The sequence below is a fragment of the Anabrus simplex genome, chromosome 4, assembly GCF_040414725.1.
Source record: "Anabrus simplex isolate iqAnaSimp1 chromosome 4, ASM4041472v1, whole genome shotgun sequence".
NCBI classification, from domain to species: Eukaryota; Metazoa; Arthropoda; class Insecta; order Orthoptera; family Tettigoniidae; genus Anabrus; species Anabrus simplex.
The window spans coordinates 366,119,167-366,134,139 of record NC_090268.1 but is presented as its reverse complement, the minus strand read 5'-3'; the positions used below and the strand labels follow the sequence as shown (position 1 = coordinate 366,134,139).

Sequence of the window (14,973 nt, the reverse complement as noted above, 5' to 3'; positions counted from 1 at the left end):
CACAAACTCGAACTAATTATAATAATAATAATAATAATAATAATAATAATAATAATAATAATAATAATAATAATAATAATAATAATAATAATAATAATAATAATAATGTGAAAATAATAATAAAAATAATATTAAAGGTTGGCACAAAATGTGAATAGAAGGATAGTAAAATGACACAGTGGCGGTGAATACACATCAGAGCATGGAAACGTGACGGATAACTTTCAATACTCAAACTTAAATCAAATACAAGGGAACACTTACAGGCCTAAAAATTACCACTAAGACAGGATTGTGGAACGTGCGGGGACCCTACGAGGTCCATGGGAACGTATGACGTTATGGGGGAGAAAATACAATAATACACCCAACAGACAAATAATTATTGAGAAAGTGAACATACAATTATAAATGAACAAATAAATGAACTGCGAATTAACCGATACTTGAGACACAAAACAAAGATGTGTAAGGGAAACAATTAAGCTCTTCAGTCACGAACAAACTTTGGCATAGAGGTTCACATTAAGTTAAGTTTACAGAATGAAAGGAGGCAACCTCGAAAGAAACAAAAATTAATTACACTATTCAAGAAAGTGTGTTACAGTTACTTACAATTACAAAATTGTAATTTAGAAAAGAGGGTTTGCCTCCGTAAACAACATGTTGCGGACTAGCATAACAGGCAACTCCGGTACACAAAATGAAATTCTACATAATTACTGAAGTTACATTAAGTGGGAATAATCCGAAACACAAGAATGCATTTAAATAACATAAGACAATAACATAGCGCTTACTTTGGCCGGCTGAAGACCCATTGTGGGACGGACACAAATTCAAAGACGCTGACAAATTAACACGCACACGTGAGGAGCCGCAAACAGGAAATCCAGTGATTACAAATAACCAATAGCAACACTCCAGTTTGCCACATTCAGCAATTAAAAATCGCAATATACTGGCCAATAAAAGCACTTGTGTTTTGGCCAATGACAATGATCTTCTAGAATAATCCTTTCTGCTGAATTTGCATATTAGCGGATATTACAAAACGACAGGAAAGGGCCACTTACATGTGGCACACCCTGCCTCACAAGTGATGTATAAAAATACACATCCCTTTCTATAATTTACAGAATAATTCAATTTAAAACAGGAAATGTAAATATCCAGATCTCTTTGTACATAAATCTTCTTCATAGGCCTAAATATGTAATAATTTTTAAATAAGTAAGCTACATACAATAATTTGCTTTGCATAAACACTTCAGTTTTTTAAATGTTTTTGTTTACCCAAAATGATGGCAAGATAAAATTTACATAGGACTTCTGTTGCTTCACTGATTTCTGTTCACTGCTGTTCAACAACAGCCACGAAGTTGTAACCTTCCTCCCAATGCTTTGTTATAACATCTTGAGTGCAAATATGAGATCTTACCACATAAGAGCATCTCAGACATTGTGACAGCTTCCTTCGTGGATCAGTGGGAAACGTAAGGGCTTCCTTATACCCTCAATGAAGTCCGCATTGATGTGGATCTGATAATTGTATTCTGATGCCTGACAAGACAACTGTTGTGAAATTCATCAAATCTATTTGCTATTTTCTTTAAAGTTATGCAATAACTAGAGCCCGGAATTCCATGCAAAAGCTTGTTTGTAAATAAGCTACTTACACGTCTCAAACTTCGCAAAATATGCGTTTTTTGACTTAACAATTCCAAATAACCGTTATTTTTCCGTGCATGTTTGCATGTTTCAGCCATTTTAGGAGAAAATTCATGCATAATGCATATTTTGAAGATTTTGGGTTTAATAGCGAATATTTGAATGTTTAATATTGCATAATAAGACTTTTCTTCTGACTTTGGCACATATACAATGTTAACTTGCATGATACTGCCTTTTATGAATGTTAGTTTGCAGAATTTGGGAGCATTTTTCCATGTTATATAGTATGTCTATTACTGAGAAATGGAGAGAATGTATTCCTGGCATCCTATGTTAAAACCACAGTTAGTACATATGGTAGAGGTCCCTATAACCCAATTACCCAAACACTTTCTTCTCTATTGCTTGAGTAAACGTTGACGTAAGGCAATAACATTTGTCAGAGATGGGTGAACATGGCCCCTTAAGCGATTTTGACCGTGGACAGATAATTGGGACCCAGACGTGCATTTCGGTAGTATCCGTTCTTGTTGGCTGTTCCTATACAATGGTACCGAGGGTGTACCAAGAACAGAGGAATCATGGACAGATACTGAGCAGAAGATCAAACTACAGCTGGCATCGAGTGATTGATCAGTGAGGCGAAGGTCGGGGGTCACAACTGATATCTCACCAATGATGCTCTACAGTAGAACACCTGACCCACCAAAACAACAGCCAGTAGGTACGATCAGTTTTGACAATGACCAAGCAATGTACTTGGTGTCAACTCCGGTTTGGGAGCAGTAGACTAACAAAGGTACCCTAGTTGACCCCACGTCATCACAAATAATGCCTCATCTGGGCCCAAGTAAGGCGACAGTAGACCTTGGATGCATGGAAGAGGATTGTCTAGAATGATGAGACCTGTTGCACCTGTTCACATCAGGCATAAACAGCACATGGTAGCCTCCCCTGCCTGTACCATGGATGTCCAACAGGCCAGCGGTGGTGGTGGTGGCATGGTCTGGAAAGCATTCTCCCTGTATACTCCAGGACCTTCAGTCATTGTACCTCACACTTTGAGTGGTGAAGACGACAGGAACTTGTCATATGATTGATTATCTGCACCTATATCTCCAGGCAGTCTTTCCCAACCACGTCATATTCCAATAAAACAATGCATCGTGTCACAAGGCTCACAATCAGGCCACTACAGACTGGCTGGAGGAACATGACAATGCCATGGCCCCCAATTCCCCAGACTGTAATCCAAATGAGCATGTCTGGAACGTGCTGTGGGGGCTACTCCTACTCCTCCACAAAATGTGCATCAACTACACAAGATGCTACAGCAGGCATGGTTTGAATTAGACATGAACAACATACATCACTCTGAAGAATCTGTCCCCTAAAATTTGCAAGCCATGATCACTAGCAAGGGGCAACAACCCATTATTGGGTATGTGTTCCTAATAAAATTATCACTTTGTATACAGGTCAGTGTTAGCAATAGTCGTTTTCTCTCCTGATTAGAAACATAGAGTTCTTTAATGCCTAGCAGTAATCAATGTATAAATATATAATTTTGTCTGTACGATTCAACATATTTCTTATTTTGGATTAGGTACCATATACAGAAGCAGAAACTAAGTTCAGCTCAATATTTTGTCTGTCTGTTTGTTTGTTTGTTTGTTTGTTTGTTTGTTTGTTTATGGATAGCCAGGGTGTGCACTAGGCTATATATAATTCGAATAGTATGCAGAAGCACAACAATATTATATGTCTACCCCTTAACACATTTCCTAATAATGGGTCGAGGATGGGGTGAGATGAAATTATATGACATGATTTTTACACCCAGATGCCCTTCCTGGTGCCAACTTCATCTGAGAAGCTAATGAACATGAAATGAATGATGGTGAACGAAACTGGGTAAGGAGGTGGAAGGAATAGCTTTCAGCCTATGAATAGGAACTGTCGTGGCATTTGCCTGGAAGTGAAAATGGGAAATCACAGATAAACATTCTCAGGACAGCGAACAATGGGTTCGAATTCACTCAACTCTCAAATGCAAAACTTGGCTCCACAGCTGCAGCACATGAAAATGTGAAGCCACTTTGTTCAGTAGTTGTGTAGCGATATTGAGGAGGCCACAACAGGAAATGTCAAATTTCTCCATTCATATTGGCTGTATTGAAAAACTGTACTTTATACAAATTGTGCAAAATATAATGTCCTATCTTTCACACGTCATGCGCTTTTAATATGCAATGATTAATAACAGACATTTGCAATTATTATATTTTTTATGAACTTCCAAATATCTTCAGAAATACTAATTTTGTCTAAACTCAAATTTCTCAATTCATATTACATGTATTAAAAAACTGTATTTTATATAAATTGTGTGAATATAATTTCCGATCTTTCACACTTTGTGTGCATTTAACGTGCAATGATAATGACAGAGGTATTTTCAATTATTATATTTTTCATGAACGTCTAAGTATCTTCAGAAATATAAATTTTATCTAATCAAAAGATGTGTATAACAACAGTTATCATCCTCCTTTCTTCCTACCCAGCTCCTGCTGGGCTGAGGCACTTATGGCACTTCTGCACCTTCCTCTCTCCTTCCACCATTCTTCTTCCATCATTCTGTCTCAGGCCAGGTTTCTTCTCCTTGCAAGCCTCTTTATTGAATCCATCCACCTTGTTCCAGGTCTCCCTCTCTTCTCTCTAACTTCATCTCCATCATCTGTTTTGGTATTCTTTGCTCCTCCAACCTCTTTACATGTCCAAACCATCTTAGTTTACTCCTATCAACTCTAGGTTTCCCATTCTGACCTCCTTCTGGCATCTTCGTTTCTCAATCTGTCTTTCTTTGTCTTTCATATCATACGTCTCAGGTATTTCACTACACCGACTTGAATTCTATTCTCCTCCCTACTCGTCATTGTCCAGGTCTCAGCCGCATAGGTCAACAGTTATAGAACCTCTAATTTCCAAGTGTTTATATCTGATACAAATTTACTGTTCGAGATATCACAATGGATATATTCAAGAAGTTAGATTTTTGTTACCAAGTCCATCGATGAAGAGCATTGCTAACAGGAAAATACTGATCTGTCGACACAATTCTGCCAATATTGAACAAAACCTTTGATATTAATAGTTATTTCCAATATTACCGAGGTATAGATATTTTTGCGATTTGAATATCGATACCAAAATATTGTACCAAATGTCATACAGCAACGTCCATAAGCATACGCGTGAGCAAAGCAGCGTGTTTCTTAGAATGGTCACCATTCAAGTGACATCGTCAGTTTTCAGCTTGCTCGATCCGTGACAGTCGCTATATGAGACCAACGCGCTCTGCTTAGGTCGGACATATATGCGAGCCCGATATCTCATTTTAGCACTAAGCTAACTGGCAGTACAGTACAAGATGGACACAATGCAACTCCAGTAAAGTGATACCTCGCTCCCAAGCAATTTCTTTTAACAGATTCAGAGAAGGTGGTTCCATACAGACTGAAACATAAAATTAAGTATGCGAATATAAAGATTACTTGACAAATTCCATTTTGGGCTTCATTCATCCCTATAAAGCTTACATCTTATTCATAGGTTCTTAACACTGCATAACCAGTGCAGAACAAGGTGGATCGATTCAATAAAGAAGAGTCCAAAAAGAAGAAGAAGAAACCTGGACCTGAACAAAGTGATGGGAGATGAATGATGGAAGGAGATAGGAAAGTAGGGATATGCCCTGATATGTCAAGAGTTAGATAAGGGGAAAGGATGATGATGATGATGATGACGATGACGACAACTACGATGAACCATAACTACAGTAATAGAAATAAATTAATACTTCAGAATTTCAACGATTTTTAAGCTAAACGCGGGTTCTACCCTAGCATAAATGACACTGAACCAAATATACAATGACAATTGTTCTCATGGAATAATTTCCAGGACTTGAAGTTTCTTGCATTAAACGCAAGTTTACACCAAGTCAAGGTCAGGCAAACTGGTTTATTCCATAGCTCCATAATAAAAAAGGAATCTTAATTCTAAAAAAGATTAAAAAACACACCCTACCTCTGTAGAATACCAGACAAAACTGGTAGTAAAAGGTGGACAGAATGCAACTTCTTTTTATTTTGAATTAACTCCAACAAAGTGATACCTCGTCTCCAAGCAACTGCTTTTAACAGATTCAAAGAAGGTGGTTCATACAGAGATCTGAAACATAAAATTAAGTATATGAATATAAAGATTACAGAAATCAAATGTTCATGTGACAGAGTAAATTAGAATGACTAAATTAGAGTAACAGTTAAATATACATTTATTATTCCCAATAGCTGGTTAACCATGTTGAAACAATGGATCTAATAACTCCAAAGTTGAGCAACATTGGGTATAGTCAATACTTTCATTGGTGGTGCAAATACTGTTGGGTGACAGATGAGTTGATAGGAACAGATCATTCTACTGCAACTAAAAACCAGGTCAAGGTGGTTGATCAGCAGTCTCCAGCTGACAGCAATGACCAGGTTGGCAATGTACAAGGTTGGATAAGGAACTTTGGTTTATATTTCTATTTTTATTTTGCAAGCTGCCACCACCGCTTGTATGTTAATCTTACAACTAAGTAATCCATAACACATGGGCAACATATGGGCTGCTTAATGTTGCACAAACAAAGGTATGTTTTTATGACCTTAATTAAGGTGCAGTACCATCAATGTCTGATGTATAAATGGAAACCAAAAAAACAACTTCAGAACGGTTAATGTACGTAAGCTTACAGCTAAATGATCCGCAAAATATGGGCAACTTTTATTTTACCCCATTTCTCTTGGTTTCTGGGGGGGATGAGGGGGATGGGGGTGGGTGGGGGAGGAACTGGAGTGGCTAGCTATCCCAATAAGCTGAGAGCAATTAAGAAGACAACCATGAAATGGCAGTTCTCTTTTTGGTCTTCATGGGGAAAGGCTATAGTTTTGTGTAGGATAAGCCAGATGTCATAAAGTACTCGCTCCAGGGAGCCGGTGTTACTTGCTCCGCTCCGGACGGCTGTCAGTCATGTGACAAGAGAGCAGAGGACAGGCGGGTTGCATACCATGGCATTACTGTACTTTAAAGTCAAAGAAATGTTAATGTTTATTTAATTCCACTTATTCAATACATAAAGAGTGATTTTAATTAAGAATTAAATCTTATGAAGTAAATTATAGGGACATGTTTTGCCCTTTTTTAAGGGCATCTTCAGCCTTAATCTCAAATCTGAAAGATAATAAATCAGGATCCTGATTGCTCTTAATTGTAGTTTTTTAAATAAATTACAAATTATAAAAGTGAGGATAATATAGGTACATGCATCAAAAAATGAGCAAGAGGGATGTCAGTAGTTAGGATAGTCTTATAAAAAAGCCTATATAAAGCCTTACAAACAGTCCTAATTTATATACTTTTATGAATGTCCTTGTTTAAAAATGTGGTAACAAGTTGCATATTAGCAGTTCTACAAGAACACAATTATTGCTGCATCAAATCTTGTTAAACTGCGCCCTGTATTGGTTGAGGGCATAAGAAATAAGTTTGGAGCCTAAATAGTTCAATCTTCAGAATAATGACGGAGAAAAATGTCACTGATTACTCCAAGTGGAGTTTAAATTTTTAAAGCCAGTTTGTAGTTAATCTTTTGTGATGAGACAATTCTGCCACCCTGCCAATTTACGCTGTAGGAGCAAGGAAAATGCTTGATAGTAAGTAGCCACAACTATAAAGTTCTACGAGAACACAGTTAATTCTATTATAAAGGTGCCCTGTAAAGGTTGAGGGCGTAAGAAATCAATTTAGAGTTTAAACAGTTTGATCTTTAGAATAATGACGAAGAAAATTATTTCTGATCACTCCATGTGGGGTTTAAAATAAAATTTAAAGTTGTTAGTTTGTTGTTAATCTTGTGTGATGAGATAAGCCTGCAGTCTTCTTAAAGCACGTACGAGTGAAGAAGAGTGCTCGATGGTAAGTAGCTGTGTTTATATTAGCTGGAAGGTGCGACTGTGTATTCTTATATAGAGAGTCGAAAGGGAAATGTGGTTTATAGTTTGTAACAAGAGGAGATTTACATATTAAGGAATGAAATTGAAGGAAAGGAGATTTCAAAGAAAAAAATGAAGTGTGTAAATTCACTTACCCCTTTATCAATTATGATGTTAATTGGTTAACGTGAAGGTGAGTTAAAGAAAAATGTTTTCGACTGTTTAGTGTTAATCAGTTGCTATGGTAGTGTTGAAATGACTGACACTTCTGCTTCTGGTGTTATAACGATGTGAGATTAGGGGAGGTTGCTGTGGTGGAGGTGGGGGATTAGGCGGGCTGTTAAATTTATGTGTTATTGGTTGTGATGGATTTGCGGGGAAGGACAGGGTAGGAGTTGTGTTTTTTAAAATAGTACGGGTCCTCGAAGATGATAATTTAAGATTATTTAGAATGTTTTATTGTTTTAAATTTAGTGATTGTAATAATTTTGGTAATATTTCGTATAATGGGTTTTTTACTTCAATTATATCATTATATCATTGAGATTTTTGTTATAGTATTGGTCTAAAAATATATAGATATTTTCTAATGCATTCATCAATTGTGAGGTCTTGATCTATAGTAGTGAAATGATGTCCTGTTTCTTTCATATAGGAACTGATAGCTGAAAACTTGTTGTGTTTGATGGCATTAAAATGTTCCAAGTACCTAATGTGAAAACTTCGGCCTGTTTGTCCAATGTACGAGACGCCACATTGCGTGCAAGCGAGCCTGTATATGCCTGAACCTGAATAAATGATGATGTTTAAATTGACTGTGTTGTGATTGAAGAATAATTTCTGTTTAGTATTGGTTCTTCTAAAGGCTATGCATGTGTTTTGGTTTTTTTATGGGGTTTGAGACCTGGTAAATGTCTGGATTGTTGTAAGTGAAAGTAATAAACTTGGTTTTTTTGGCTCTGTCAGGGATGAGTTTTATTGTTAATTTGAATTTGATCTTGTTGATTAAATGGTTAATTGTTTCTAGTTTATACCCATTATTTTTTGCTAAATCTATTATATAACTGAGTTCTGCTTTAATGTTTTTAGGTGATAGAGGGATTTTTAAGGCTCTGTAAATTAAGCTGTGAAAGATAGCTAGTTTATGGGAATTGGAATGTAATGAAGTATTTTTTATTGTTGTTGAGGTGTGAGTAGGTTTTTCTATAAATTTGGAAGTCAAAGTTATCATTATTAAGTGTTACTGTGATATCTAGGAAATTTAAGGATCCGTTGATTTCGTCTTCTTTAGTAAATTTAATGTTTTGGTCCAGGTTGTTTAAAAAATGTAATATCTCATTATTGTTATTGAGTTTGTTATTAATAATTATGATTTTATTATGTTCTAAAGAATCTAAATAGATGTCGGCTAAGATGCCAAGTAAGGGATCTCCCATAGCTAGGCCATCTTGATGGTAAATTTTACCATTAAAAGTAAAATAGTTGTTTTTTAGAACAAAGTTTAGGATTCTTAAGAAGCCTTGTAATTTAAGCTTGCTAAGTTTACTATGTTTTGCAAGGTTGTCTTTGATAATATTTACAGTTTTTTTGACCGGTATATTAGAATACACGTTAGTAATATCAAAAGAGCACATAATGTGGTTGGGTAATAAGGTGAATTCTTTTTAAAGTATCACAAAGTCTACTGAATTTTTTATTGTTGAAAATGTAATTTTTTTTGCGAAAGTTGTGGATATAGTTTGAGGTTTTATATGTCGGACTATTTCTGCAATTGATGATTTTACGCATGGGTATATCTTTCTTATGTAATTTAGGTAAAGCTCTTGCTGTGGGGGTATTACGGTTCATTAGGATTAGTTTTTGCTGTTTTTGTTCATTCAGTAAAAATGTAGAATTCATTAATATTGTTTTTAAATTCCGTTGGATTCTTATTCTGGGATCTTTATTAACTATTGTGTAAGTATGTCTGTGAAAAATCTTCAGATTTTTAATGTAATTCATTTTATCTAATATAACTGTAGTTTCCGCCTTGTCAGCTTTAGTTATTATATTATTATCTTTTATTTTGTTTTTCATGACTTTAATTAACTTAGTGTGGTTGAGATTAGCATTTTTATTTAATCCCTCTGTTAATGTTGGTAGTTTCTTTTATATTTCATATCTAGTATCATTTTGTAATTTCAATGGGAGTTTAGAGATATTAGTCTCGACCTCTGCTATGGTGGTGATAATATTGTTTTCTTTTTGTATACCAGGCCAATTATGTTTTAACCCTTTACTTAAGAATTCCATTTCTTATTCTGAAAAGATCGTACTAGTTAAATTAACTATGGCGGGTGTGTTGTTGAAAGAAGGAATCTTTTTACTTCTTTCTTCGTGCCTTTTGGGTGACTGTGGCTGATTTTCTTTCAAATAGGTGAGTTTTTTTAATATCTAAAGTTAATTGTTTCTTATTTAGAATAATATTTAATTTGTAATCTAGTAATTGAAATGAATTCCATTCTATAGGGGCTACATATCGAGACACTGATAAGTGTAGTCTGTATAGTTGTAAGTTTAGGAGGGACTTCCTCCTGTAGAAAGTTTTAATTTTGTTTTTAAGCCAAATTTCATTGGTTTTGTTTTGGGTTTTTACTAAATAAGGAGATGATAAGTTTTTCCTTTGGACATGTCCAAAGAATCTTGGTACCAATTAACTTTCAGGTTGAGATATTTGTTAACATGTAATATGCCTGGTTGGCTTTTACATTACACGTTATAATTCTCATATTTTGGTCCGTATTGTACATTAAAGTCAAAGAAATATTAATGTTTATTTAATTCCACCTATTCAATACATAAAGAGTGATTTTAATTAAGAATTAATTTCTTATGAAGTAAATTATAGGGACATGTTTCGCCCTTTTTTTAATGGCATCTTCAGCCTTAATCTCAAACCTGAATGATAATAAATCAGGATCCTGTTTGCTCTTAATTGTAGTTTTTAAAAATAAATTACAAATTATAAAAGTGAGGATGATGTAGGTACATGCGTCAAAAAATGAGCGAGAGGGATGACATTTTTGCTACTGGCTTTACGTCGCACCAACACAGATAGGTCTTATGGCGATGATGGGATAGGAAAGGCCTAAGAATGGGAAGGAAGCGGCCGTGGCCTTAATTAAGGTACAGCCCCAGCATTTGCCTGGTGTGAAAATGGGAGTTCATAGAAAAAACGATGTGTGTAAATTTACTTACCCCTTTATCAATTATGATGTCAATTGGTCTCCTTTCCTTCAATTTCATTCCTTAATACATACATCTCCTCTTGTTACAAACTTTAAACCACATTTTCCTTTCGACTCTCTATATAAGAAGCCCCAGTCGCACCTTCCAGCTAATATAAACACAGCTACTTGCCAACGAGCACTCTTCCTCACTCGTACGTACTTTAAGAAGACTGCAGACTTATTCCCATCACACAAGATTAACAACAAACTAACAACTTTAAATTTTATTTTAAACCCCACGTGGAGTGATCAGAAATACTTTTCTTCATCATTATTCTAGAGATCAAACTGTTTAAGTTCTAAATTGATTTCTTACGCCCTCAACCTTTACAGGGTGCCTTTTGGTAGAATTAACTGTGTTCTCATAGAACTTTATAAGTTGTGGCTACTTACTATCAAGCATTTCCCTCACTCCTACAGCATAATTTGGGAGGGCAACAGAATTGTCTCATCACAAAAGATTAACTACAAACTAGCTTTAAAATTTATTTAAACTCTACTTGGAGTAATCAGTAACATATTTCTTCGTCATTATTCTAAAGATTGAACTGTTTAGGCTCCAAACTTATTTCTTACGCCCTCAACCAATACAGGGTGCAGTTTAATAAAAGAAAGGCATCATACGGAAATGTACCAACTATCGTGGCATCACTCTACTCTCTCATGGACTAAAAATTCTGGAAAAAATTATAGAGTATAGATTACGAGAAATTGTAGAACCACTTTTAGAAGAGGAACAATATGGCTTTTGGCCTGGAAGATCAACAACAGATCTTATATTTGCTGTCAGGATGCTGATGGAAAAACATTGGGAAAAAGAGAAGCCTTTATATCTACTGTTCCTTGACATCATAAAGGCCTATGACAGCATACCAAGGGAGCTTATTTGGAAGAGCCTGAGAAAGCTCGAAGTTCGAGACAGTCTAATTTCAAAAGTTAAGTGCTTTATGAGAAAACCAAAAGCTGTGTACAAGTCGGTTCTGGACTGTCAGACTGGTTTAAGACAAAAAGGGGAGTACAACAAGGTAGTGCTTTGTCGCCCCTATTATTTATCATGTAATGGATACCATATTACAGGCGCTAAAAGAAAAGGGGCAACAAGCCTTAAAAGCATTTGCATTTGATGTAGTAATTTGGGGTAACTCAGAGAAAGATGCAGAAGAGAGACTGCAGGGGTGGGGTCACAGGAGTTTGAGAGATATGGATTAAACATCAACAAGGCTAAAACGGTGGTGTTGAAGGTACAGAATCAGCCAGAAATCATGCTAAATGGCACTAAGCTGGACAGTGTCACAGAATTTAAGTACTTGGGTAGTATAATGTCCAAGGATAACTTAGCTAAATATGAAGTAAACAGTCGAATCAGCAAAGCAATACATTTTTACCTTCAAGTAAGACAGCTACTATGGGATAAACAAGTACCACTCAAAACCAAGATGACACTGTATAAATCATACTACACCCCTATCCTCACATACAGCCTGGAAACCGCTACATTAACAAGAAAGGACAACTCGAAACTCCAAGCAGCAGAAATGAAGTTCCTACGCACAATGATCCAGAAGACCAGGAGGGATAAAATCAGGAATGAAAAAGTCAGAAGACATAGGACTAGAAGACTCGTTACTCCAGAAGATCCAAAAGGCAAGACTGAAGTGGTTTGGTCATGTGAAAAGAACGAGTGCCAACAGGTCTGCAAGAAAGGAGTATGAAAGAGAAATCAGGGGAAAGGGACTAGTGGGCAGACTAGAGAAAAATGGACAGACTTAGTGAAGAAGGATGTAGAGGAGAGAGGTCAGGATTGGGAGCGGATTGTGAACGAAGAATGGTTCATGGACAGAACTAAATGGAAGGGGCTCGTATACCACACCTGGGAAACTGGAGTTGGTCAATGATGATGATGATAGAACTGCTAATATGCAACTTGTTACCACATTTTTAGACAAGGATATTCATAAAAGTATATAACTTAGGACTGTTTGTAAGGCTTTATAGAGGCTTTTTTATAAGAATATCTTAACTACCGATATCCCTCTCGCTCATTTTTTGACATATGTACCTACATTATCCTCTCTTTTATAATTTGTAATTTATTTAAAAAACTACAATTAAGAGCAATCAGGATCCTGATTTATTATCTTTCAGGTTTGAGATTAAGGCTGAACATGCCCTTAGAAAAAGGGCAAAACATGTCCCTATAATTTACTTCACAAGATTTAATTCTTAATTAAAATCACTTTTTATGTCTTGAATAAGTGGAATTAAATACACATAATATTTCTTTGACTTTAATGTACAATTCAATACGGACCAAAATAAGAGAATTATAACGTGCAAGGTATGTACCTGCCACTCGGAAATGTTACCATATGAAAAACAGCAATGAAATACATACCGGTACATAAATAAATCATCTCTGAGGAATTATCAAACCTTATAATATAAACAGAGTTGAGTAGGGTAATGTGAAATGTACGTAAATCCACAAATGTGTTATTTTTAAGTTTTTCCAGTAATGCTATGCTTTCTCGGCGTTCATATTTATCATGCTTGTTGGAATGACATAAGGAACAACTTTAAGTTAATATTCCACCTTTAAAATACCATAAGTTTATTGTTTATTTATTTAAACAACACTATTAAATAACACGGGACATGTTTCGTCTAACTAGTAGACATCATCAGCCGTAAGATATTCAAGAAAAGGCTTTAAAAAGGACAAGGATAGAACAAACACAATAAAATAAATCGGTTGTCGAACACGTCAATCAAAATAGCGAGGATGTCCAGACTGTTTCAAGTACAAACATTCAAATCCTGTTGACGAAAAAACTTAAATTCACACACATGGGAACGATATAGTAAAGCTTGTTGTTAAAATTCTTCTTGAGTGTGCCGTTGATATGCTGCATACTTGAAACAATCTGGACATCCTCGCTATTTTGATTGATGTGTTCGACAACCGATTTATTTTATTGTGTTTGTTCTGTGCTTGTCCTTTTTAAAGCCTTTTCTTGAATATCTTACAGCTGATGTTGTCTACAAGTCAGACGAAACATGTCCTGTATTATTTAATAATGTTGTTTAAATAAATAAACAATGAACTTATGGTATTGTAAAGGTGGAATATTAACTTAACCTTAAAGTATACGTACGACAATACGGACTTTACGATGAAATTTATTTTATGTAATAAGGAACAACGGCGCTGCAGATTCAATTTTTGATGTAATTCAATATTTTACTACATATTAAACATTTTGTGTGTTATTTTCTTGAAGTATCAAATACTCTTATTCCCAAGAAGGTTTGAAACTTGTTGGTGTCGATGACCTAGGCTGTGCTGAACTCTCTTCCATAGTAAATACAACATTTACCACCTAGGCTTGAACGTCGTGTGGTGTGAGGATAAAGGCGGGAACACACTACTGTCACTTCACAGGAGTTCAAGCGTATCATGTCGCAATCTAACCTGTCCAGAAAGATGTGCTGCTATACCTTAGCGCCACTGACCTTCAGTGTGAACTACGTCATGCACTTCCCCTACTTGCTCGCTCAGCTGCTCTCGTTCCTCAAGAGCAGGGAGCTAACTGGCTCCCAAGGCATTTCGCTCTCGATTGACGATGCCTGGCGTAGGCCATGCTGAGAAATCATCATCAAACACAAACACACCGTGGGTTTCAGCTAATGTCACCATAGCGTACTTGCTTTGGTGCAATCCTGTCAGCTAGGAGGTCTGTATTCAAACCCCTCCACCGGGAAATTTTTATTCTTCGACTGGTGCTCTCATACTGGTCTTAAGTCACATACAGATTTAGCAACACGGCCTACATTCCCCACTACATTGGACCCATGCCTCATTACAGTTGTCGTCATTGAAATAGCCATCATATACTGTGCAGTAATTAACGCTGCTTGAGGAACTAGCTTTGCTGAGTCCTGGTTGGTGTCTTTTGATTTGAAGGATTCTTCTCATTTTGGCATTT

General features: G+C 35.9%; 1 protein-coding gene across 1 annotated transcript in view; it reads right to left on the bottom strand.

Annotated features, from left to right (window-relative positions):
* l(2)k09022 (HEAT repeat containing 1 homolog l(2)k09022) overlaps positions 1–14,973 on the bottom strand; it is a 371,041-nt gene that overhangs the window by 119,518 nt on the left and 236,550 nt on the right. Inside the window, exon 14 of the mRNA XM_067145803.2 lies at positions 5,767–5,910. Within this exon, the coding sequence (XP_067001904.2) occupies positions 5,767–5,910 (144 nt within the window). The remainder of the gene's footprint in view (positions 1–5,766; positions 5,911–14,973) is intronic.